The sequence below is a fragment of the Protopterus annectens genome, chromosome 3.part0 (genome assembly GCF_019279795.1).
Source record: "Protopterus annectens isolate FY-2018-M chromosome 3.part0, PAN1.0, whole genome shotgun sequence".
In the NCBI taxonomy this organism is placed as follows: Eukaryota; Metazoa; Chordata; order Ceratodontiformes; family Protopteridae; genus Protopterus; species Protopterus annectens.
In genome coordinates, this window is record NC_056731.1 from 1,912,522,491 (window position 1) to 1,912,550,374 (window position 27,884).

Below are 27,884 nucleotides of genomic sequence, written 5' to 3' on the forward strand. Positions count from 1 at the left end.
GGAAGGATTAGTACGTAATGATACCCTATCCTTATGGAAAATCAAAAAGGGCTCTACTGCCATAAGGGCCTGCAACTCAGACACCCTTCTTGCAGAAGTAATAGCCAACAGAAAAGCAGTCTTCCATGACAAGTATTTCAATTCAGCAGTAGCTGCAGGCTCAAAAGGTTGTAGAGTAAGTTTTTCCAACACAAAATTGAGATCCCAAGCAGGAGTAGGAGCTCTACATGGGGGTCTTATATTCTTTGCCCCTCTAAGAAACTGCTTGAACAAAGGATACGAAAACAAAGGTGGGTCACAATCATAGTGAGCTGAAATTGCTGCAGCATGAACCTTAATGGAAGAGAAGGACAAACCTTTGTCCAATAACTCAGTAAGATACTGAAGAGCCACACTCAAATTAGGCTCAGAAATCTCCAAATTCTTTGCTGTACTCCAAAATAAAAATCTCTTCCATTTTTCTGCGTACACTCTCCTTGTACTAGGTCTTCTAGCTTCCATAATCACATTTAAAACTTGTTGAGGAAGTTGAGACCTGCTGTGTTTCAACACAGAATATGCCAGGCTGTTAGATGAAGAGAGTGAAGCTTGACATTGAGCAGATGACCGTCCTTCTGAGAGAACAGATGAGGAATCAGAGGTAAAGGCCATGGAGGCTTCTTTACCAGACTCCGTAGTAGTGGGTACCAGTGTTGCCGAGGCCAATCTGGAGCTATCAAAATCATCCTTGGCCTGTCTTGTCTGACTTTTAATAGTACCTTTGGAAGAAGAGGCAGAGGTGGAAAGGCATACACATGAAGGTTTTTCCAACTGAAAGGCAGAGCATCCACTTTCCAAGCTGTGTGATGAAACCCCTTTGTGCAATACTTTGGCAGCTGGTGGTTCAGTGGAGAAGCGAACAGATCTATGTCTGGAGTTCCCCATGACACTGTCAATTTCTGAAATACATGAAGATCCAGTTTCCACTCGTGGGGATCCATGATTTGTCTGCTTAACACATCTGCTAAGGAGTTCTGTGCTCCTGGCAGAAACCTTGCCTGAAGAGTTAGTTGCAAGCTTAGCGCAGTCTCCCATAAAATCATTGCTTGCCTGCATAGAGGATAAGAATGCGTTCCCCCTTGCTTGTTGATGTACCACATGACAGTTGTGTTGTCTGTTAGAATCAACACCTGCCCTGGAAGAAGTAACTCCTTGAAAGCCATTAATGCAAATTGGACTGCTAACATCTCCTTCATGTTGATATGTAGATGCTGTAGTCTGGCAGGCCACTTGTCTTGTATCCACTTTCCATTTAGATGAGCTCCCCAAGCAATGTCCGAGGCATCTGTCGTTAAAATCTGACTTGCCTCTGGCCGGGTCACAGAGAGTCCCTTGTTTAGGTGACATTCCTGAGCCCACCACAAAAATTCTCTTTGAAGGCAAGGTATTATTCGAATGACAGTGTCTAAATCCTGGCAGTGCTGTGTCCATACATTTTTGAGATACCATTGTAACTTCCTCATATGCAGTTTGGCATTGGGAAGCACCAGAATACAAGATGCCATGAACCCTAATGCTTGAAGGACTGTCTTTGCAGTCAGCACGGACTGATGAGATAGTAGATGGAAGAAAAGTGATAGACTCTTTTGTTTGTCCGGGGTTAAAAAGGCCATCTGGGCTGCTGTATTCAGTCTCACACCCAGAAAGCACATGTCTTGAGAGGGTACTAGACTGGACTTTATTTCGTTCACAGAATACCCTAGGCATCTTAGCACTGCTATAACATATTCCAGATGCTGTAGAAGGTCTTCCTTTTCTTGAGCCAGAATCAGGCAGTCGTCTAAATAAGGATAGATTTGAATTCCTTGTAGCCGGAAGTAAGCTATCACTGGAGCCAGAACCTTTGTGAATACTCTGGGCGCAGTAGATAAGCCAAAGGGCAATGCAGAGAACTGATAATGAGAATCTCCAGTTCGAAACCGCAGATACTTCCTGTAACTTAGCCTGATAGGCACATGAAGGTAAGCTTCCTTGAGATCTAAAGTTACCATCCAGTGATCATTGCCCAGCAGGGGTAAAAGCTGTTGTAACGTCAACATCTTGAACTTGGGAATGTCCAGATAAGTGTTGAGGAGAGATAAATCCAAAATCGGTCTCCACGTGTTCCCCTTCTTTGGTACTAGGAACATGCGAGAATAAAATCCTAGGCCCCTTTCTGATACAGGGACTGGCTGAATGGCCCCCATTTGGAGTAACTGGGAAACTTGCTTGTGAATGATGTCCAACACCCATCTGTCTTGAGTAATTAAATCCCAATTTTCTTTGAAAAGAGACAGTCGTCCTCCCAAAGGAGCTGCCAGACGAGAAACTACTGGCAGCTGAAAAGGCAGGTCATTGGGTCTGTTTACGAAAGGACAGACCCCTGCCCTCACCAGAAGTCTGAGCAGGTGAACTCCCTGTTCTAGGCCTAAAAGAACCTTGAGCCCTGCCCCTACCACGTCTAGACCTACCCCTAGACTGGGAATCATAAGCAGGATATGTCCACCCCTTAGCAGGCCAATTTCTACTAAACTTCGGTGGCTGTACCTGCAAAAAATCTTTAACAGTTTGCATAGACTTAGCTTTGTCCTCCATTTTCTTTAAAACTGCTTCCACAGGTGAACCAAACAACACATCAGACTGTAAAGGAGCATCCAAAATCCTTGTCTTAACATGCTCAGCCAAATTTTGATCCCTCAACCAGGCATGCCTGCGAAGAACAGAACTAGTGGCAGCCACCCTCGAGGAGGCCTGCACAGCATCAAAACCATATTGCAAAGAATGCTTGCCCACTTGTTCAGACACATAAACTAAATCCAGCAAGACTTTACAATCAATACCTTCCGCCAAAGCATCCACCTTAGATTTCAATTGTGAAAGGAGATAATTTTGATATTTCAGCATGTGAAACTGACAATTCAACGCTCTCATGGCCAGAGTGGAAGAAGTATACACATTCTTACCCCACCTATCCAACGCCCTTGCCTCTTTGTCAGTGGGAACAGGATATTTAACCACAGAGGCCTTAACACCTTTAGGCCCCTGAGAAACAGTTCCTGGGTCCGCCCTAGGACTCTTAAACAAATACTTATGAGCTTCGGGCACCCTATAGTACCTACCAGGTTTTAACAGGAGCAGGAGGCAAAGAATCAGGGTTCAGGGAAGCCTCTGCAAAAACATCTTCCACCACATTCAACACAGGAGGTATAGCTAAGGGCCTATGCAGGGGTAAAAACAAGAATTCCCTAAGCCTCTTCCTGGAATCAGAGTAATCCTGGCCTTCCCAATTAAAGTGCTCCCTCATGGAATGCAGAGTCTCTGAAAATAAAAAATCCTCAGGAGGAGAAGCCGAAGGAGTGGCATCATCCACATCAGAATCAGAATAATGAGGATACTCCTGCAAATCTTCCGCAGAAGACTCAGAAGCCCCTGAACCCTGTTCAAAACTGTCAAACTCTGGTTCCACCCTAGGCCTCTTATCAGGAGGGCCATAGAACCTCTAATCATAGTAATCAAATCTTCTGTCATTTTAAGCATATGTTTCTTAGGTACAGAACCCGAAATGCTAGGAGAAGCCCCTACTGAAGCTGAACTTGGCCAACCTCTAAAAGGAGTTTTCGGCAACAGAAGGAGAGGCTCTAACTACTTTGGGAAGAGAGGGAAGAATAGTTACCTGAGAAGCCCCCTCAGCCTGGCTTGCCTCCTGAGAGGGTACATCCTGTAACAGTAAAGTTTCTGCCTGAGACTCCATAGAAACTCCTGGCAAAACCTCTGGCTCCACTGAGCCTCCTAAAGAACCGACGTCTGGGACTGCCGGTTCATCAACCCTAGGCTTCGCTGTTTTGTCCTTGCGCTTCTTGGACGAAGCGGGCGTCGGAGCATCCGACGGCATTTTATAATTGCAACGCTTCCCAAACACTAATCTGGCACAGTCTAACCTCCTCTCAATAGTGCGTTTGTTAAACCTAGCACAAGAGCGGCAACCAACAACGTAGTGCTCAGGCCCTAAACAAGGTATACACAATGTATGGTAATCCCTATGAGGTATTTGTTTCCCACAAGAAATACAGTTATTCACTTTTTCTGACATCCGGTAAAATACTGAGGCAAGAAAAAACCAAAATGTTCCCCAACGGGTACTTAGCCAACTCTGATTCGGTCTGAAACTCCGGTTTCGGAAATATTTCAGAACGCCAACCTGCACTCGCAAAACTGCTTCTGCATCGGACCACGCGGCAAAAAAGACTGAGGATATGACGCCGGTCATGCGCATTAGTACCCTGACGTACTGACGTCAGTCTAATGCGCCATGGCCGACGTCAGCCTTATACTCTGGTATTCGGGCCGACTGGATGCGGACTATACCCAATAGTAAGGACTGCAGCAATGGAAGACGAAGAACATCCTGGATCTGCTCCTGTCAGGATCCTACTTGACCTTTTTCTTTTTATTTATTTTATCTTTTCCAAATCTACTTAATCTTACAAAAATCTTGACTGCAAATTGCTTGCTCCACCTTGTACTTGTTCTCATATTTTATGTATTTCTATATATTTCTATGATGTCTCTGTATATGTTAACAATTATGCTGCAATTTTACTACACTGTATGTTATCTAATTAATAGTGTAATCTGTCTTATTATGTAAAGAATTTACTTTTGGCGCTTTTCTCCTCGGGTCTCCACTGAAAACAGGCATGTGCTCAGTTGGACCAACCCGGTTAACAAATGAGAAATAAATAATTAATTTTAGTCTTCTAAAATATTTGTACTAAGTTTTTTTCACAGTTGTTCATGTATTATTGTTGATCCTTCATCAGTTCCCAAAGATTTACACACTCCCTCTGGCTCAAGTTCTCTTATATCACATTCCTGTCCCAGGCTGATGTTTTCTTGTTGCTGCAGCTTTCCTACTTTAAAGGTTGCTTTTGCACATTTAGCAAGACCAAATGACATTCTCATATCATCTTGACCATTTGCAGTTGTGCTTCCAGTTCCTAATCTGATGAACTATGCAGTTTTAAATCATAAACAAAAAGAAGATGAGAAATCGTTACACTTTGCTGTTTTCTGGCAGACAAATTGTAGCCATGACCTAATCCGTTAAGTCAACAGCTTAATGGGTTAAAGGCAAGACAAAAGAGCAGCGGTGACAAAGTCACCCTGGAATATCCCCTTTGAATTTTTATCCCTGGAATAATAATTTGTCCTTTTATCATGGCTTAACTGAAAAGTGGGTTGCCACTGTTTCATGGCCGCTGTAATATAATCAATCAGTGTAAGGTGTATCTTATACATGTGCTGAGCCAGAAGCAGGTACCTTGGTATCTATGGTGTTTGCATGTTCACTTACTTTAATGGGGGTTTGAGACTGCTACAAAAGCCTGTTCTTCCAGACTGCATCAGAAATGTCCTCACACTTATCTTCCATCTGTTTAGTGATGTCCTCTTGGTACTGCAGCAATAAAACCTAATACTGGTACTGCAACAATATGACTAAAACCTAATGCTCAAGGCAGCATACATATACCCTTTCTTCCATATCTGTTAAGGATATGCTTCTCTCTGCTTTTGGGCTGCACCATGTTACCTGATACCAGACTAGAGCTTTTGGCTGCATGTAGTTAAATGACCATGGGGTCAGCAATTGGGTTCTTGTGTAAGTAATTACATTTACCTAAATCCTGTATAAATGGTCTAATTTCCTTAAAGTCAGTGGTTAAGAATCAAATTCTAAAAAGGAGTTCTGAAAGGCATCCTCAAATGCCTAAAAAATGCTGGGATATCTAAGTATAGGATCCTAAATAGCCAGCAGATCTAAATACCTCTCATAGCAGTCAGAGTTCTTTCACTTCCCACTTATATTCTCACATTAAATTATGGGTTCTCTCCAAAGAAAAAATCCTTTTGGGACAGAGAATCACCCAGAAGACAATAATTCCTTGTTGTCAGTATCCCATTTGAACACAAAATTCAACTGCTGATACTGAGCTCTTCCTCCTCACTAACATCCAAGTCTGAAGATCGCTTGGTGATTACTTGTTTTCCGTCTTAGTAGTAGATGACATTTCAGAGGTAGAAGGCTCTCCAAGTGTAATTGTGGGGACATGAGTTCTCTGTCACTACGTCACAATGCTGACAGTCAAAAACTGCTGAGACAGGTGGTTTACAGACTAGTGGTGTACCTCAGGTTCTGTATTTGGGCTATTCTTCTTTGGCATCTACTTCATGGCAAAGCCAATATTAAGCGATTATGGCTCATCAAGTTTGCAGATGACTGTAAGCTTGGTGCCATTATAAACTCTCCAAAAAATACCAAAATCGTTCATGATGGTCTTTTCCAAACAAATAGATGGTGTCAATGCTAATGCTTAAAATTAAATGCCAAAAAATGTACAATTGTATCCTTGCATGATGTCCTCTGCAATTATCACACAGATAAAATACCCCTGAAAATTCACCCAGTAGTGAGGGATCTTGGAAACTGTGTGCCATTTGATCTCTACATATCATAAGTTGTAAGGAAGACCTTTTTCATTGTGCAGTTTATTAGTAAATTTATGGCATCCAGGTAAAGAGAGGTAATCATTCTACTAAATTCTGCACTCATAGGGCTGATCATTAAGTATAAGGCCCCCTTTGTATGTACCTGTCCAAACATCTGACACAACTTGAGAAACAATGCTCTCTCAATATTAAATTCAAGAGCCTTAATCACAAAAGCTACACTGATCATATCAAAGTGCTGTCCATCTTTTCTGCATCTTACAGGCTACTAAGGGGTGATTTCTGCCTCTATTGACTCCCTCCTTTCAGATTTGCTATACAACCACAACTCAAATCTCCACGTAAAAGCAAAGAACATCTCTTATTCTATTCAAATGCATTCTGGATGAATGGATGGGAAACTGCAAGTTCACCCCTGGAATAGCACCCTTGTCCCATATGGACAGGGTAACATGTAAATGTCTACCTGCCCCGGATTATTCATACTCATAATACAAAGGGCTCTGGGTTAATAGTACTACAAATACTAGAGCTAGAAAGTTATTGGAAATGCATGGCTAGGCTTCTAAAGATCTTTACAGATCATTAGCCTAGCAACTACCTCTGAACCTATAGGTATCAGCTGGACAGATGCCCCAGCTGTAGTCATAATGCCTAAAAGATGTACAGCATGAGACATGGCCATCCTAGGCTTCTTACAAAAGAAAATGCCATCACTTTATTAGAGCTAACAGACTGTTTGACAAAAACTACATGGATCTTAAAGGTGGGAAGAATGGTCTTGGAAACAAAAGTTGGCCATCTGTAGATGTGTGGGAACAGGCATTTTACTGTGACAGACCAGACAATTATAGAGGTCTGGCAAGTCTGAGATGCCCATTTCCCACTGTCAGCCTCAGAATGGAAAGTGGCCGTTGAGAATAATAGATGAGGAGAGACAAGAGCCAGGATGTACCTTTCCAGGGTTGACATATACAGGCCCCTGTAGAAACTATGGGATCACCAAGGCCTCACTGCTCTGCCTGTAGAGGCCTTATCAGCTATTTTTTATCCTTTTAGTTTTTGATTTGTTTGCATGCACTTTCAAAGGATAACTCTCCTCAGAAACATTGAGTAATCATTCCATGTCCACGAATTCAAAGTTTTTTTTTTTATTATTTTATCTTCTAAGAAGACTCATACCTTCAAAGTGCCGTGCTGGTTCTCATTAAGGCAGAACAAATACTGAAAATGACATTTCTTTGATAGTATTTGTTAATCACAAGCACATTTGTTCGTGCTCTTTCTTGGAGATATTAACAGCATTGGAAAGACCTCCAAAAACACAGGTTAAAAAAAAACAACAAACATGAAAACAGTAACAGCAGTAGAATAACAAAACTTTACAAAAATGGAAGAAAAAGCTGCCAATAAGGGAACTTATTTCAGCTCTGAAAGTCACCCAGATAAACCATTAAACATAATACTTAATTGCATAATTTGGCATGAAATAACTGAAAATGCAATGTGCACCTTTCCCCTTTATGGTATATGTTGAAGTGATGTTTGAGGCTGGCCCATGTGAGACATGCTCAAAGCTCTGAAAGTCAGGTCATAGGTCTACTTGCAGTGTAATTTTCATGCGCTAGAATGATACAGCAGTAAGCCTTATGACAAACAACTTGTATACTAGCAGGAAATGAAATATCTGAAAAGTATGACAAATGTAGTATGCCTTCATCTTCTTATAAAAATACTTCAAGGCTGAATGGTGCCTATTGCCTGAGATAAAATGTCTGCAGGCCTTTTCTTAAACTTGGGGGAAAAATGTCATGCTTTATGTTCACAAAAGTGCTTGAGGTTAAACTCCACCCTCCAAAGCTGACATAACATACAAAAAAGGGCGAGCTGGACATCAGATTTTTTTGTCAGGAACACACTAACTTGATGAATTCCTACTAAAACTTTACAAGACGGTGTCCCTTTAATGCAGAAAGCTGAAAAATGTGCTAAAAAGCAGACAAACTGGACTCATTAGAAAAGGGGAATAAAACAGCCTGTGATGGCTAAATTCAAGACAAATACTACTGATGATGATTTATCAGACAGGCAAAGTTCTCAACCTACAGTGTCTCAATGATGCAAATTCATGGGACAATCTGGATGGAGACCACCCCAAAAAAGGAAACATTAGAAGCCACTCAATACCTTTGTTCTGATCTGCTAAAAATGGGTCTGGTCACATGCCATGGTCATAGTCAAGAGTAGGAGATGAATGCTGAAGATCTGCATCTAAGGAAGAATATACACTACAGTTCTGTTTACAAAGTTTGTTTTTTCTTTTCATTTGATTTAATATTTCAAACACCATTAAAGTCAAACATACTCAGAAAATACCAAAATAAATAACAGAAATGAACCTTTGTGGCTTGATCTTGTACTCTCTCTGCTTCCAAGCTTGACAGAGTTTCTTTCAAACTTTTAAGGGCATTACGCTGTTGCTCTTCAACTTTTCTTGTCTGTTTTACCTCATTAGTAAGCCTATCATTTACTTCTTTTAATTCCTGAATGGATATTTGCAATTCAGATTTTGTAGCTCTCTCTTTTAGAAGCAGCTCTTTTAATCTGAAAAAAGAAAATATGCTCAGTACATAAAAAGTTCTGTAGTACTGGATTTTCATCTCCTTTTTTCTTTCCTCTATTTCACATTCCAAGTAGACTCCTCATGCAGCCAAAGCAAGCTTTCTGGTGTGTACCAGTGCTGTGTCTAGCATTATGCTCATTAATATTAAATAACTACACATGGCTTTTCACTATTAACTACTTTTCTTGTTAAAAATTAATGCGACTTAAATGATCAAATGCTATCACGTTCTTGATAGAATGGTATGAATGCATCACAAAGTACCACAATAAATGAAAATCTTGGCATATAACAGTGCTAAAAATTTAATGTATTACAATCAATAAAACTAAATCTTATGTGGGATGGTGTTACAACATTCTCCTCTTGCATTCAGTGTATGAGATACTACATTAGCTCTATTAGCAAAGCCTAAGCATTTACAGAGTGAGTGCTTGTAAAACACTGTTTTTGGAGTACATCTTTATATCATTTAATTTCTTGTCAAATTCAATGCACTGAAGTAAAGTGGTTGACTCCAGTTTATCAAACACTAGTAATGTTAAATGGGAGATCTGTGAACTATAATGGTAAGGAAGCTTACCCCTTTAACCCCTTCAAGATTCAACTATCTCAACTGGTGTACATAATATATGTATATGTTTACACACACACACACACACACACATATATATATATATATATATATATATATATATATATATATATATATGTTTATATATGTGTGTGTGTGTATATATATATATATATATATATATATATATATATATATATATATATATATATGTATATATATACATGCACACACACACATGTGCGCACACACGTATGGATAGATAGTGATAGATGCAAAGGGGTGGGGATACAATGACTTTCGCCTTGCACAAAATGATTTTAACATTGCTTCTTCTCCAAGCACTGTTTGTATATGAATTACTTATTTTAATGAGTCAAGAAATCACAGAGTTTGCTTTCTTTTGAAGTCATGGATTCACTGGTTTTATCCCACTGACATGTAACTTTGCAGTGTTAGAGATCGTACTTTTTCTTCAACATCGAGAGAAAGACAGAGGGACTGACAAAGAGCATGAATAATGGACAAACATCTACTCACTCACTTGCTGCTTTTTCCACGAGTGAGAGAAAATTTATTTCTTAATTCCAGCAGAAATGTCAAAGTGTTAACATTAACTTGGCTTGATGGCGGTGTTTTGCCCAAGATTACACTATCAATGACTTCCAAGATGGCTGCAGACTGAGTAACAGCTTAATTCTGGCTCTCCCAGTCTGAAAACAGAAACTTAGCAGAGAAAGTGAGTGGACCTAGATTTCAGGGTAAATTTCAGTAAATGAAACTGAACTGTAAGTACACTGTCTAGATGGCAGGAAAAGAGAAATATAAATGTCCAGGAAGAAAATCAGCTACAAAAGTTGAGGAAAAAAGACAGACTGGAAAAAGTACTGCAGTTGTTCAAAAAGAAGCAGTGCAAGTTCCAGACATGACTTCCAGTAACCTAGAGGAAAGTATAAATCAGCTGCACACAGACCTGGTTAAAATAAACAACACACTAATGGAGTATATCAACACAATAACAAAAAGCTGGAAAAAATGGACAAAGATTTGAACAGATATTCAGACAAAGTGACAGAACTGTAAAACTCAGAGGCTGAAATGAAGAAAAGGCTGGCTGAATATGAGACTGTGAGACTGCACAAGAACAGATGTTTCAATTTTATGAAAGTACAAATAAGCAACTGTACTGATATTCCACAACAGGAACTGTTAATTGAAAGCACACATTGTGTGTACGTGCCAAATCTGGCTATAAGAAAACAATCTAGACCTTTAACAGTAAAAATGTAATCTTACCAACAGAAGGAGTTGATTCTGACAAAACTGTGGCAGGAGGACAAAGTACTAAAAGTGGGAGACAGCAGAGTGTTTGTGGATAATGACTACCCATTGCACACCAGACAGAAGAGGAACAGAATGCCAAGAAGCAGGCAGGAGATTCAAATTAGCATTAAGCTTAAGGCCATGGTTTCAACAGTAACCATGTAGGTGGGGAGTGAAATTTGATTTGCAACAGTGAAGATGTGTCTGGGAAGATCGGGAAATATAACAAAGGAGGGTAGATTCTTGAAAGAAATTTATGAAAATATTTGGCATGGAAGATATGACTTCAGTACTAGCAATTCGGAGTGAATTTACATATTATTGCCCAAGATACAAAAACTGGGTTAGGCTACACAGAATTTACATTTCACAGGAACATGTGCATTTAATTGAAGGTCTTGATACACACCCAATAGCTATTTCAGATCATGCGCCAATAATAACTAAAATAAAAACAAATAGAAATGAAATAAAAATGAGACACAGGTGCTTCCCCAGCTATCTGTTGAAAAGAGATGAATTTAAGGAATGGGTAGTGGGAATTATTCAGGAGCTATTAGGGAAGATAGAAACTTCTTCTGAAAATATAGCTAGGGAATGGGATAAAATTAAAATGGAATTTAAAAATAGGGTGGAAATAAAAGAAAGGGTGATATGATTAAGAAGCAACAAGAATTATTATGAGGGACTGACAAATACTAAAGTATTGCAAAATATGGGGGATCTTATAGAAACAAGAAGAGGAGGATCTACAGAATGCTAAACAGAAAATAAGGGACTATCTTGATAATATGCATGAGTTTAGAAAGATAGCTGTTAAGCAACTGTTTTTGATAATAACTTTAGGGCCAAAAAACTTTTAGCACAACGACTCAGACAACAGAAAGTAGAAAGGGCTGTCACCAAGCATAGGAAGCCTATTACATGGAAGATAACTAGGGATCCTGTAGAAGTATTAGAAGTATTTCAGAAATTCTTTGAAAGTCCGTATAAAGCAGAGAAACATGGAAATCAAGAAAAGGTACAAATGGAAATGTTTGTGGAAGAATTAAATATGCCAGAGCTAGAGGGAGAATAGGCTCAATTACTAACAGTTAGGATAGAAGGAGATGAGATAAAAATGGTGATGTATAACCAATCTATTGTAAAGACTTTAGGATTAGATAGTATTCCTGTGGAAGGTTGGAAGCTAGGAGGGAAAAACTGATGAAGATAAGGAAGGATTTGTTATTTTAGGAGGAGAAGTATCAACATCCTGGAAGAAAGCGGTACTAGCTGTAATACCTAAAGAGGGTAAAGAACCACCAAATCCAGCTTCATACTGACCCATTTCAATACTAAATCATGATTATAAAGTGTTTATGTCTATAATGGCTAAAAGAATGGCAAAAGTGATAGATATGGATCAATATGTTGTTGCGGAGGGATAGCAAACATTTGACAACATAAAACAGTGATGATCCAGAGGGATGCAGAATGAAAGAAAATACCACTGTTGCTGGTGGGGCTTGATGTAAAGAAAGCAGCTGGGATGTTATGAGCAGAGCAATGGAAGCATTTGTATTCTCTGATAAAATTATAAGGTTGATTAGGAGGATATATGAAGGATCGTTGGCAAAAATTAAAGTGTGTGGGGTCCTCTCTGATAATCTCTGCTTGAGCAGAGGAACCAAGCAGGGTGTCCTCTCTCCCCTTTGTTATTTGCATTATATATAGAACCACTGGCAAAGAAAATAAGAGACTCAGAAATTCAAGGATATAATTGGTATGGTAGTCAAGAAAAGCTGGTTTTATTTGCAGATGACATTATTTCATATCTGACAAAACCAGAAAGGGACATTACAGTGCTGTGGAACATATTCAGACCGCTTCAAACCAGTAAATTATTTACCCACATACAAATTGGTTCATCATTATCCATATTTTTGGGGACACGATAAAAGGAAGTATTTAGGAGTATGGATTAAAATGATACTGGTGTGGCAGGTAAGGATATGTGAGAAGAGAATAAACAAAAGATAATACAAAAAGTGAGAAAATGGAAGCTCTGTTGTATGGATAATGGTGGTAAGATACAAGCAGTTAAAATATTTTAGTCCCTTTAGTCTTATACACTAGTTAGGCATATTTTTATCACTCAGAGGAGAAGTTGTGGATAGCAATTAATAAAGAGCTGAAGGATTTTATCTGTCAGGGGAAGACGGAAAGAGTCAAGTGGGTTAAGCTTATTCTTCCAATAGAACAGGGTATATTGGAATTACTCAACTTGAAGGGGTATTTCAGAGCAATACAGTTAAGGCTCCTATACACATAGAAGTAGTAGAAAACTATAATTCAAAATGAAAAGAGATTTTGGTGAAACAGGGGGGAAGCTCAAACAACAGGGACAGACAGGGATTTTGGATGCTGGCCTTTAAGAACAACTATAATCATACAGAATATTGTATTCATAAAATAGTAGAAAGACTTAAGAACTAAGCCAACATGGGAATGGAGAAAGTAGATTCTGTCAATAGGGATGGGTGCAATTAGGGATACAGACAATAGGCAAGAGGGGGTGGGAATATATTGGTGAAATCTGGCCAAGGAACTAAGGTACTGGTAGCAAATAACTAGAAAGGGAAATATAAGAGAATGGGAAGATGCCAAGAACTTATATGGACTGCAGACTAAAAGACTGCCTTCCATATCAAGGATTGATATTAGAGTATAGGCAAAGAGAAAGAAATATGTGTGTGTGTGTGTGTGGGGGGGGGGGGGGGAGCTAAATGAAAGATTAGCACCGGTAGAGTTTTTAGTAGAATCTAGAACAGAAGTTGCCATTAAGAAAGGAATAATTAATAAAGCATAAAAATATTGCATGATAACTATAAGAATCAATCAGAGGAGATTAGGAAGGACTGGGAAGTAAGATTAGATAAGCAATTCACAAAGAAACTATGGGGGGATATATGCATGTCTCCCAAATATGGAACAAAATCCAGAAGATTTTGGATCTTTGCCTGGAAGTGCTTACACAGATATTTATGTACCCCAAGCAGACTTAGAATTTTCCTCAGTCAGACAGCAAATGTTGGAGGTGCAATGGGGCAGAAAGAGGTAACTGGGAACTTATTTTCTGGGAGTATAATGAGTTAGTAGACTTTAAAGATTCCCTGCAGACTGCTCTGTCTGATATGCTGGGTGAGGAAGTTGGACTGACTAGAGAAATTACTTTTTGAGCTATGATACAAACTCGGAATTGCCTACACATAGTAAGGCCTTGCTCAGTCTAGTTATGACGGCTACCAAAAAAGCAATTACTAGAAGATGGAACTCAAAGTCTAAACCAACTTTACTAGAAGTAGTGAAGATAGTAACGGAGTTAAAACAACTGGAAATGAGATCTTTAGAAAAGGGTAGGAGCGAATTGCATAAGAAAAAATGGGAACAGTATGATTAAAAGAAGGCATGATTTGACTGAGCTATGTAACGGCTGACTAACAATGACCGGATATGTTAAAAGTGATGTATAATGTTTGCAGCTACAGTTGTGTCTGCACGGTTTGGAATATATAATGCTTGCAACTGAAATTGTGTTGCTATGATTTATTGTCATTTATAGAAATGTAACATGGCCTATGCCATACATGATACTTGATAAAGATGTTTATTTTAATAAAAAATAGATTATACTACCAATAGCAGGAGTTTGAGTAGTATCCCAGACACTGGACAACTAGCAGGGAGACATGGAAATAACTGGGCCAATATCACTTTTTTCAGCCTTGAGGGACGGTGAGGAATGTGACGATATGAGGTACTGCCAACTGTGCCAGGGATAATAGAGCAGTGCATGTCTAACATATGCCAGCATAGCTAGCTAGAGTTTTGTGAATAAGTTTTGTGTCATTTGACTATCACACTGACTTGTACAGATGCTTGTATTAAAATATATATCAACAGTGTTATTATAAATGACTAAATGCTGATGTTTAAACAAAGAATTCTGGAAGGGAAGAGTAGAAGTTCTTGAATTGTTCTATAGCTTTCGGATACTGCAACAATCTTAGCAAAGCTCTGAGTGTGTATTGTTACCAGAGTCAGGTGATCAAATGTGATGTCATTCCATAACCAGCACTGAGAGGATGGAACTCGCAAAGCAGTTTGTTTTCTTTTCTTTGGAACCTGATATAAAGATATATGTCAGTTATCAAAGACAGTTGAGTTATCACAGTTCAGTTCAATTTCAGTTAGAAGCTCATCACTTTGTCTTATGGAAGTAAGCACCTCAACATCCTATCTTGCCTTGCTGTATTAAGTTAGCTAGGGAACATTTATTCTTTAGATAGTCAGGAAATACAGCGAGATTAGTTAAGTAGTTTTTTTCTGCATCTGTTTCAATCTGTCCAATTGTGTTATTTTTATTTCTCCTGTGACAAACTCTGGTGTTTATTGCACTTATTTAGTATTCTCATGTTTTCGATTTTATTATTAAATAGTTTTATACCTTTCATATTTCATTGTGGCTGGTCTTTTAGAGAATACTTTTAACATCTTGAGAGTACTTCTGCTTATTTTAGTGACACCTTGGCCACACCAAAATGCCTTGCTGCTTTGATTACACTCTATCATTTATATTAGTACTGATTTTACTCAGGATATTTGGATACCCTTGTAAGAGCCTGAGAGTGGTTGACTGGTGGAAGCGTGGTTACCTGATAGTCTGAGCAGAAGGGGTACAGCTAGGAAATCTGTACCAGCCTTTCCCAGGTACATGTGTGTGTGTGTGTGTGTGTGTGTGTGTGAGTGAGAAAATCAAATACCTAGGTGTGGGTCTGTCATCTACTTGGAACTGGGACACAGTGCTTCAAAGTGAGTCTTGTTTGGAATCCGGAGAGACAGAGTCCAGTCCCAGATCTGAAGTGTGTTCCCTGTGTGCTCTTTGGAGAAATTGTGCTAGATGCAGACAGATGCATCCGAAAATACTGTGTAAATTCATTCCTGTTTTTAGTGACTGTCTCTCACGGTGCCAGTGGTGAGGATTGAGGCTTCTTGATTACTGGTCTGGACTAGAATGGCCATCACATCATCAATGCCTCATAGACCCTTGTGGAAGCTGATGCTCTGATGTACTCTGGCTATTGAAAGAAACTGAGGATAAAAGTGCAGAGAATGTACCACCTCCTCTACTGAAGCTTTAGCTGGATAAAACAAAAAAGGTGAAACTTCATCTCAAAAATAAGGGATAAAAAAATGATGTGGAGGGCCTTGCTACCTGCATCCCTAATTATCTGTATATAATAATTCCATGGTCACACAACCACGAAGAAAAAGAAAATGTGCAAACACTTGCGGTGTAAAAGAAACACTGCAGAGGTGATTATTAGATGATCAGGGTGTTTAAACTTATTCACTTTATAAAAATACAACAGACGTCCACTCGGACTGAATCAAGACCTTTTTATTATTAAAAAAAAAAAAAAAAAAAGATAAGCAATTTCATGGATGTCCAGCTTCCTCAGACTATTAGAACAAACACATAATACAGAACATGCAATTTAAAAACCTACTCAGCCAATAAAATCAGAAGAAATAAAACACCTGAGAAACTAGAGTAGAAAATCAGTTAATTCAATGAAACAAGCCTCTCTACTTCAATACTGGTTTTAAAGAGACATGGTCATTTAAGCCTGGGCTGCAGTTGGCCCTAAAATCTAGGCTCCATCTCAGTTCACTATATATGGTCTTATATATATCTCCTCCTCTAATGGTTTCATTGACCAGTTCTAATACCAGAAACTTAAAAGAATGCTCATGTCCTTTATCCAATACATGTTTAGCGACAGCACTACTAGCTTTCTTTCCTAATATCATTACAGTGTTCTAAGACCCTCTCACTTAGTGTGCGATTCATTTTACATACGTAAAACACTTCACATTTCATGCATTGCACTAAATAAACTAAGTTTTTAGTCTTACAATCTGCATAAAAATTAAACTCAATTCTCTTACCAGATCTGGGATGTTGAACATATAGCACACTCCAAATAAATCTACATGCACTACAAGATCAATAAGGGAAAGTTCCCAAGTGATCTGAAAGTACCCTGTTAGTAAAATACTGTTGCTTATAACAAAGATGTTGTTTAAGCATTTGGTTGTTTCTAAATGTGAGCATTGGTGTTTGGTCTAGACTTGTCCTGAGGACATTTGTCATTAAAATGGGCCAGTTTTTCTTAATGATGTCACAAACTAAGTTCACATCTCTTGAAATAGTAACACCCTAGGTATAATATTCTATGCAGTAGGCTCCGTAACTCTGTATCCCTCATATTAGAAAAATAGGGTCTCTAGCTCTGGTATGTCTAATTGAATGTACATCTTCTATTGTATTATTTATCTCAAACAGAGTACAGCCTCTTGTCAAAAAATCTTCCTTCACATGACTAATGGCTCTATTCAGTGCCCCATCATTATTGTGTAGCCTCATAAGTCTGAGTACCTGCCCTTTTAGGACATTCCTAGAAACATGTCTGGGGTGCATACTGGTCTTAGATAGCAGATTGTTCTTCTTACAAGGTTTCTTAAAAATACTTGTATTGAATTCTCCAAACACATTCCAATGTATCATTACATCTAGAAAACTGGTCCTTTCACAGGGCAACTGAACACTAAATTTAAGAAAAGAAGTGGTGTCATGTAGAAATGCAACAAAATCCATCAACTTCTGTTGTGATTCTTCCCATGCTAAGAACAAATCACCGACAAACCATTTGTAAAAACAAATGTGTGCCCTAAAAGGATTATCGGTGAGCATGTTGTCTAATTCCCATTGTGCTAGCATGACATTGGCATGAGAATTAGCGTAAGCTGTGCCCATGGCTACCACAACCCTTTGCAAATAATAATCAGATCCAAAGACAAAAACATTGTTTTCCAAAATAAGTTTCAAGTAATGTGCAAAATCAGCATGACCTTATTGGTAGAAAAAACACTGCGAGTAGTTAAAAAAGATCTCACATACTTAATGCCCAAGTAATTTGAAATCACTGTAAAAAAAGTGAATTGGCATCCATCGTAACAAAGACCATCCCTCATTTTGAATGAAAGCTCTTACAATATTAAATTTGGTGACTGGTTTTCTTGTCTGCATTTCGTTTTTTCATTTTCAAGTTGTTGGAGTCACTTTTAAGTTTGTTTTGGTTATCGTTGTATATGTTCAACATTCGAGATCCAGTAAGAGAATTGAGTTTAATTTTTATTCAGACTGCAAGACTAAACATTTAGTTTATTTAGCACAGTGCATGAAATGTGAAGGGTTTTAAGTAGGTAAAACGAATCACACACTAAGAGAGAGGGTCTTAGAACACTGTAATGATATTAAGAAAGAGAAAGCTAGTGGTGCTGTAATCAAACATGGATAAAGGACATGAGCATTCTTTTAAGTTTCTGGTTTTAGAACTGGTCAATAACACCATTAGAGAAGGAGACATATATAATAAGGCCAAATATACCGCACTGAGATGGATCCTAGATTTTAGGGCTGACTGCAGCCCAGGCTTAAATGACCATGTCTCTTTAAAGCCAGTATTGAAGTGGAGAGGCTTGTTTCTTTGAATTAACTGATTTTGTACTCGTTTGCCATGTGTTTCATTTCTTCTGATTTTATTAATAGAGCAGGTTTTTAAATTGTTTGTTCTGTATTATTTGTTTGCTTTAATGGACTGAGGAAGCAGGACATCCATGAAAGTGCTTACCTATTTTTTATAATAGGGAGTTAATGATTTGGCCAGTGTGGACGTCTGTTGTATTTTTATAGGGTCTATATCACATCAGCAAATGCTAAAAATAGCGAACGCTGATATATCGAACATCAAAGTCCGAAAGCTGAAAACAACGAAGGAACGAATGGGAAAAAATTTGCTGGGCTGTTCTCTGGGCTTTTCTGTTTTCTCCACTCTGGTACGATCTCGGAGTTGGTATATTTAAGTTGGGGGGTGTGGGGGGGCACAGCTCCCCACTTAATTTTGACTGTATACTCTTTTTTGGAATCTGCAAATTTTTTCCCTGGGAAAAAATCCGCTGATCCGTTCCTTCGCATTTTTCAGCTTTCGGACTTTGAAGTTCGATATATCAGTGTTCGCTATTTTTAGCATTTGCTGATGTGATATAGACTCATTTTTATATTATTGTTTTGGATTACATCCCAGATCCAATTTTCAACCTTTCTTGTGTCATCCACTTTATACTTTACAAGTGTAGGGAAAAAGAAAATTATATACATACCATAATGATAGATCTGTGTTGTCCTATTTTCTTCTGGTTCAATCTTTAGGACACGGATCTGATTCAGATCCAGTCTTGGTAACTTCAAACCTTCAGATCCAGGGCTCTGACTCTTTCCCCACTTATAAAGCCCTTGCCACTGCCAAATTACTTCAGATCAAGTTTGCCTCATGTAAGAATATGCTTAATTAGTAATTATTTATAGATAGAGAAAAATAATTCAATGGGAATGGAAGGGCAAGAATAGTAGCTGGATAGGATGGTATTAACCTGCTGAGGTTAGAGAAAGACAGACTCCCGTAGGAGCTATTCTTCCAGAAGTTTTAGGTGATAATTTGGAAGGGGGGTTGGTGGGAAGGATGTTGAACCAGACAGAAATAGGACAGCATGGTTCTGTCATTATGGTAAGTACATAACGTTCACATCCAGTGTTGTCCATTTTCATTTCATTCAAATTTTGGACAGAAACCCTAACTCATGATTTTCCATGTGGACTTGTGGAGGGATATTCCTGAAAACAGCAGAGCTAAAGGATGAACAAGCTCTGTATTGTACATCCAGTTTATAATAAGACACAAAAATATGCACTGTAGATCACATAGCAGCTGCACAAATCTCATCAGTCAGAAAGTGGTGTTGAAGTTAACAATTCTTGTGTAATGAGCTTTAGTTTTTTTTTTTTTTTTTTTTTTTTTGGAGAGTTTTAGATCCAGTTTTTCACAAACAAAGGATATACAGCTTGATAGCCTCTTTGAAAGAGTGATCCTAGAAACTCTTCGTCCAGCCAAGATTTAGAGAATGCAGTGAATAATTGTTCTGATTTTATGGTTCTATGTAAATAAAATCTAAGTTGTCTATCAACATCAAGTGTAGTGTAATGTAAATTCTCTTTTGTTATAGTATCTTGGAAAGAATATAGGCAAACTGATGGACAGATTTATGTTGGATCTCGTATGCCACTTTAAGAATGAAAGATGGATTTGGTTTAAGTAAACCCCTGTTTTTAGGAAAAACCTAGTAAGGTGGCTTACATGAAAGACCTTGAAATTGTGAAAACTTCTTAACAGACATGACTGCCACCAAAAAGATAACTTTCTACATCAAAAATGTAATATCCACTGAATGTGCTGGTTCAAAAGGGGACTGTATCTCAAATAGAGGGTGAAGGAGAACCTTTAAAGCAGCTACAGGAATTTTGTTATGACCTGTGTTAAAATTGGAAATGGCTGCCAGTTGAATTTTGATTACTGAGAAACCTGAACCTTTTTTAAACGGTTCAGACAGAATCTCTACAACAGAGGGAAGGGGAGCTGAGGAAAGGGTCTAAACCTTTCCCATTAGCCCAGAAAGGAAATCTTTTCCATTTGTTTTTACACACTCTTCTAGTGCTACATTTCTGTAAAGCAGAAAGAATATGAACAACATTTTCTGGAAATCTGGCGTCCCTGGCCATCATTTGGATTGGAGTAACCAAGCAGTTAATTTCAGGGAGTCTAGGTATGGAAGCAGGTGTCTGGAATGTTGACAGATTAGGTTTGGCCTGTGGGCCAGAGTCCAGGTTAGACTGTGCAGTTGAGACCAAAGATAAGGGAGCCACACCTGTTGCAACCAGTACTGGGCAATGAGGATCACCTTGACTTTGATGCTTCTGGCTTTCTGAATGAATTTTGTAATTACAGGAAATGCAGAGAGGAATGAATTTTGTAATTACAGGGACTGCAGAGAGGAAACCAGAGTGCCAACTGTAGATCACAGCATCCCTTAGTGACTTACCCTGTGGAGGAATCACGGCAAAGTAACTGTTGCACTTGTTGTTCAGGGAGAAGGCAAACAGAACACAGCAAGGTTTGCCCCAGCAACTGAAGATTTTGTTTGCCACTGTTGAATTGATGGACCACTCATAAGGTAGAGGAATGTGCCTGCTCAATTTATCTGCTAGTACATTGGAAGTCCCCAGATTGTGTGTTGCCATTAGAAAGAGATGTCGCCAGTTACCAAATCCTCATGGCCTCTTGACACAATGGGTAGGAGCTGGTTCCCCTTTGTTTGTACCAGACCACTGACATGTTTTCTGTCTGGATTGCAATCACACCTGCTGGAATATAGTCTTGAAGTGCTCTTAACACTAAAAGGAGTGCTCTCATTTACAGAACTTTGAGGTGTAGATTGGTTTCTAATGGTGTCTATGTAACTGCTGCTATAGGTGAAAGTGGAGAAAACAGATGACTTCTTGTCAATGGTGATGAAGAAATCCACCATTCTCTGTGGGCTCTGCATATGGAGGTCAACTTGACTGGAGTGCTAGGAGGGTGAAAACGCTGAGGCCACTGGACTGAGAGCTCATTGCAGAACCCTCATATGGAATCTGGACATGGAAACAAGCATGATGGCTGAAGCCATCTGTCACAGAAGTCCAAGTATTAAGCATGCTGTAGGGGACGGATTGTCTAGAACTTGTGATGCTATTTGGCAGATTGATGAACCCTGTGCAGAGTTAAAGTGGCTATCTGAGTTGTAGTCTTTACATGCTATCCGATGAATTCCGGATTCTGAGTAAAGAAAAATTTGCTTTTCTGTCTGTTCACCATAATTCCCGCATGATGAAGAAACTGGATTAAGAGATCATTTTGCAGAACAAGCAGACCATTGGTCGGAGTCTGTGAGGAGCCAATCATCTGTATAGAAACACCTGAAACCATTGTCGTATGAGACAAATGTTACTGCTGCCATATATTTGGTAAACACCCACGGTGGCTGTGGTGAGTTCAAATGGCAGAGCTCTGAACTGAAAATGATTGGCTCCAAACCAAAAATGAAGTAATCCGCTGAAGTACCTGTGTACTTTCATGAGGTAATAGGCATCCTGGAGACTGACAGAGCACATTCAGTTGTCCTTTTTGAGTAGAAGCAAAATGGACTGATGCATGGCCATCAGGAATTGTATCTGTTTCACATATTGGTTTAAGTGGCTTAGGTCCAGTACTGGCTTTACATCCTGTCTTCTTTGGAACTAAAAAGAACCTGGAGTAGGCACCAGATCCTATCTGGTCTGGAGGAACCTGCTGGATGACTCTTTTTTTTCCCCAACAGTTGGTTTACTTCTGCTGTTGCAGATTCCAACTGAGTTGGTAGTATGAAGAGAATCCTTACTTCTGACTGAAGCACTGTTAGAAATGGTACTGAGTATCCTCTCATAATTATCGTTAACACCCAAGAATGTGAGGTGATGGTCCACCAGGTTTGAGAGTTTACTGAAAAGCACCCCCACACTGCCTCCATAATGTGGCAGTTGGGCAACCCTTCAGAAAAGCTGTAAGGATTTCTCAGAAAAGGGTTTGTAAAATCCTTGGTTTTGAGGTCCGCTTCTCCCTCTTGGGCAACATCCATTGAAATGACTTCCTCTGTGCTGTGGAGATGTCTGTCAGAAGAAGCATCTTGGGTAGCACCTTGCAATTTCCAGAACCACATTTTCTTCCCTCCCCACCGATTCCTGGAAAAGGATTGCTAAGGAGTGGAGAAACAGATTCCAATGGCAGAAAGAGTCTTACCATCTTGCTTGCTTCTCATTACTGTGTCCTTAACTTTTGGGCCAAACAATGTAGTACCATGAAAAGGAGCACTGATGAAGGACATCTGAAAGACCTCCACAAAAATCACAAAACCGCATACAGGCATGGCGGCGTAAGGCTATACTGATGCCTGCTGCTCTAGATGTCCCATCAGCTGCATTTGAAAGCAGATGCATGGAGATATTCAAAATAGAAGATAAGGTAGAATGCTGGGATTTCAGTCTTCTGGATAGCGATGGCAAATTACCTGAAAGAAAATTTGTAATTTCTCTGGTCAATTCTCTTTGGAATCAAATATGGGCTATGTAGTTCAGTGTTGTCAAGGAAAGTGTCACTGAAGTTTATATCAATTTTCCAGATCTGTCAAAGGCTCCTTCTTTGTGGTTGCCACTACGAGCATGGCATCCACGGGAGAAATCTTACTTCAGTGAAGTATGTCTTTCAGAAACAACTGAATCTTGTCAGACCTTTTGGGTATAGGCTCTGTTGTATCATGTTCCTTCCAGGCTCACTGAGCCACTAGACTGATGAGGGTGTCAGGATGAGGACCACTCAGGATGTAGAAGAGCCAGCTCCAAAAGCCTCCAGAACACAGATTCTTTCAGATGAGGCATATCTGTCAACTAACCCCCTTTCTGTTTCACCAAATCTAGAATTTCTCCAAAGGGGGATCTAGAGGAACTTCCCCCCCATCAGCAAATTTGTGTCTTCTGTGATGGATACTGGTGATGAATTCAAGGGCTTCCATTTACACATCTGTTTCCTATGTACTCGCCATTGGGGAATATCTGGTGACGGGTCTGAATCAGACTGAGAACTCAAAGAGAACACTTCTCCTAGAGTTTTGCAGACTGTCTATCCCTGCTGATGATAAACAGTTGATCCCAGAGCAGAAGAAGTTTGATGTTGTGCCAGATCTGAAAGGGATGGAGGCACCTCTTCTCTAGAGCGAAGGTCAGCCAAAGCTTTGGCTCTGACTTGTCTCGATCCGAGAGGCCTGGAAGTCAACAGAGATGGGGCCATTGTAGGAGACGAAGTGTATGGCACTATCAGTGTAAACAAAGGTGTTGTGGGGACCTTCAGATCTGAGGGCTTTGCTTCTGATGGATGGACCTACAATGAAGTTGAACATGGCGGAGTTGGTGGTGATGTTCTCAACTTTATCAAAGGGGCTGGGAGTTGGTAGGAACCCCAACTGCAACTGCGTCTGGAAGAATTTCCCCATCATCCTGTTCACGTCAGCTTCAGTGAGACTCCTAGTAGCATGAGCAGGCCAGGAAAATGCTATTGATGAAGCCATAAAATGTTGTTGAGGAATAGGGGTATTGAGCCCAGGACTAATTGGATCTAGGGTGAACAGCCTGGATGGAGATGAAGAACTGATACAAGGCTTCAGATCTGTGGGATATGGCATTTTTGGTACCAGACCCACTGAGACTGTGGGATCTGGGAACCATTTTAGAGCTTTTTCAATGCCCTTCTGTGGAGTCTTATCTTTAACAGCCTTCTTTGACTTGGGAGCTTCCTTATCTTATTCTTTCTCTTTCAGTGTCAAAGAAGTGGGAGAAACCACTAACGACCCTGAAGTGGATGGAAGAAGTCCCCTTCAGAGTAAATTTGTCTCTTCTGCTTTGAAGAGCTTTATGGCCAAGAGAAGTACAAAAGCTTTACATTCCGTTTCCAAGTGCTCTGCTCCCAAACAACAAACACACATTGAATGTGTATCCTGTGGAGGAATTTTTTGGCCACACTTTCCATATTTTTGAAACGTTTATCTGACATAATTATCAATCCAACCAAAGTATACAAGGAAGAGAGACAAATGCACTATCTTACTTGAAAAAACTACAGTGACTATATCATCTATAAGAACTATAATAAAGTCGCCACACGTTTTTTCTCTCTATATACATATATAGATATATCTTTCTGTACACACGTGTGTGTGTGTGTGTGTGTGTAATATTATATATATATATATATATATATATATATATATATATAGAATATATATATGGTAAGGAACAGAACACAACAGAAAAAGCGAATACAATGTAAGAATCTAAGATAAAGTAAAAAAAAAAAAAAAAAAAAAAAAAAAATCACTTGCTCAGCATGAGCTCGGAGCCTCTGCGACCATCTGGTTGAAGTGGAAAGTGAGATGTGAGGTAATCAGTGGTAAGGGAATTATGGGTAGGGGAGGAGTCACAGCCCTGAATCCAAAGGTATGAAGTTGCTGAGGCTGGATACAAATTGGATACAAGTCCCAAAGGTTGAATCAGATGAAATTGATGAACACTGGATCCAAAGTATGCACACAAAAGTCCATCTTGTACACTGTAATCAAAGAACTGGCAGTGCTACAAGAGAACGGAGAGGTAAATCCTCAAGCTCCACAGGTTATGATGTAGAATGCTCTTGTTTCACTATGGCAACATCAACAGCAGCACAAATCTCATTGCAAGATGATTAGCTGGAATGGGGAACACAGTGATGAGAATGACAGAATGTCAGATGATATGTTTTCTTGGATTTTAAAATGTAATTGTGTGCTTTATTAACATTGAACATAAAACTGTCTTAATTCTGTGAAATAATTTATGGTTACTGCTTCTTTCAGGGACTGTACTATAACATCTTCGGACAAAGAAAGACGTATTCTGTATATGCTTGAAATATTTCTGACCTCTGTGAAGCGTACTGCAATAATCACTGCTGTCCTTTTCTTTCCTGTTGCATGGTAGTAGTATTGAGAGTTGGGAAAATCTAACCACAAAGGACTGTACTTACTCAGAATCAGAGCTACTGCAGTCAATTTTTCTTTCTGTTCAGGGATTACTGCTTGGATTTTGGGAATCTTAACTTTGGATTACGGACTTGGACTATTTTTTTTAAATCCTGTGTTTTCAGTCATCAAACACGAGTAACTGGAAATAACTACAGATACAATTAGGGTTTTTCTGTCAATGGTCTGTTCATATTAAACCTTTTATTTCTCTTTCCTTGTGCAACTCCAGTACTTTTTTGAATGTGAAGTCAGATTTTTAACACTTCATTTGCTCACTTTACAGTTTGATTTGTTTAGCGAAGGGTAAAGCTCACAGTGCTGTTGTGACTGTTGATGTGCACTCTTGAAGAGAGAATGTGTTTGGCCATCAGCTATCGTATCGTAATATTAGCTCATCAAAAGAGTAATCCATAACTGAGGTCTTAGCATAAGATCAGCAGTCTAACTGGTGGCAACGTACCATTAACACAGTATCTCTGTGTATGAAAAACAGTTTAAGCTTCAATTACTGTTAGAAAACCTGATTCTTGAAGACACTGTGTTCAGAGTTGGGGAAAATCCTGGGCAATCTGAGGCTGACAGTACAGTTTATTTATGGGTGTGACAGGTGTTAGTCACACCCTAAGGCAGTAGCACATATTTGGATTAATCTTAAGGCCAAAACCCCTTTATATATATATCTAGGTGGCAGGGATAAGGATTGGGGCTCTGTAAAATTGTCATCTGCCACACTGGAGGCAGTGGTGAAATATACTTTAAACTGAAATTTTAGTCTGCAAATCAGTCTTGTAAGCAAAAAGTGCATGTACCCTTGCAGCCACCAAAGTAAAACACTGAGCAGTATACATTGTACAGCAGTTATTTAATTTTTTAGTCATAGCAGTTAAGGGACTGACAACGGATGAAAATTCAATGGTACAATTGGTTAAGAAGTGCAAATCAAAAGGACTCCTTCATGCTGGTTTGAAGAAACAGAATTTAATAGCAGGACATGGAGGCACGCAGATGTGCAGTATTGCTGCTAAGGGATGTCAGATGTGTCCCCAGATAATACTAAAATGCAGACAGAATAAAAGAGACTAAAACTGGAGGAGGAGATCGGATGCCTGAAAGTAACTGAGTGAATGAAGGTGCAGAGGAGGAAAGTAATCATCAGCATGTGAGGCAAATGGTCCAATGCAGTGTCAGTAAGAACTGGCTGTGGCACAGAACAGAGAAAAGAGGAGCATAAATTGATGGAGAAGCAGTATCAGCATGAGTGGGGACTCATGAACTTTCAAACATAAGTGAGCAGCAGAAGAGAAAACTCAGTCCTAGCCCAATGTTAGTACTAAATGATTTCCTCAGCATAAAGGAGGAGTTGACTTCATATGAACATTTGAAAGACTGTATAATGATCAGATGCAAACTGTACAAGGGAAATGGATGACAATTTTAATTCTTCTTTTCCCTAGTAAAGTAATGCATGCTGACAAAAAACAACTCAGGTGATGACTATGCTCACCACAGTAAAGTATGTCCTTTTAGAATGTTTTAAGCTCCCACATGAAACTTACAAAACAAGAGAAAATGGACAAAAACCAGAAGATAACGTCAGTGATTTCACGGCAGAAACAAGCACATTTTCATAGGAGGGTGAGTGGATTTCAAGTTACCAAGTCTGAAATGTTGGAAAATGTCCTGATTAGGCAGTGAGCATTCCATACTTTGCCTGTGGACTTGATGAGGACAGGGACTCCCCACTGAAGATGTGTACAGGAGGAGCTTATCTAGCACTGTGTAAGGGTATAACAGAACCTACAGGGGCAGTCTAAGCCATCAAATCAGAATGGACAGGTACAGGATGAAGTCACTGGTTCCAGCACATCGCATAATCCTGAGTTTCGACATTTCCATTCTAATTAAGTGGAACTTGTACAGCCTAACTGTCCACAAAGTCAGGGTGGGGAACAGTTGAGGCAATACAACAGTAGTGGTGAGCTGTCTTGACATTGCAGTTACTCTTAGTTTATCATAAAAGTCTGTACCCTAACCAGGCAGAGTATAAAGAAACTACTGCTAAGAGGGACACTGAACTGGACATAATTATTGTTAAGCCTACAGTTACATGAGCATTACTTGCCTGGGCAATTAACTCGAACTAGGGCCACAGGAGTGACATCTGTTCAGGAGCCACTGGTCAAGGTTCACTTGGACTGGGAAGAAGGCAATGAG

General features: G+C 39.3%; 1 protein-coding gene across 1 annotated transcript in view; it reads right to left on the reverse strand.

Annotated features, from left to right (window-relative positions):
• LRRCC1 (leucine rich repeat and coiled-coil centrosomal protein 1) overlaps positions 1 to 27,884 on the reverse strand; it is a 1,845,576-nt gene that overhangs the window by 900,247 nt on the left and 917,445 nt on the right. The window contains exon 10 of the mRNA XM_044066062.1: positions 8,925 to 9,129. Within this exon, the coding sequence (XP_043921997.1) occupies positions 8,925 to 9,129 (205 nt within the window). The remainder of the gene's footprint in view (positions 1 to 8,924; positions 9,130 to 27,884) is intronic.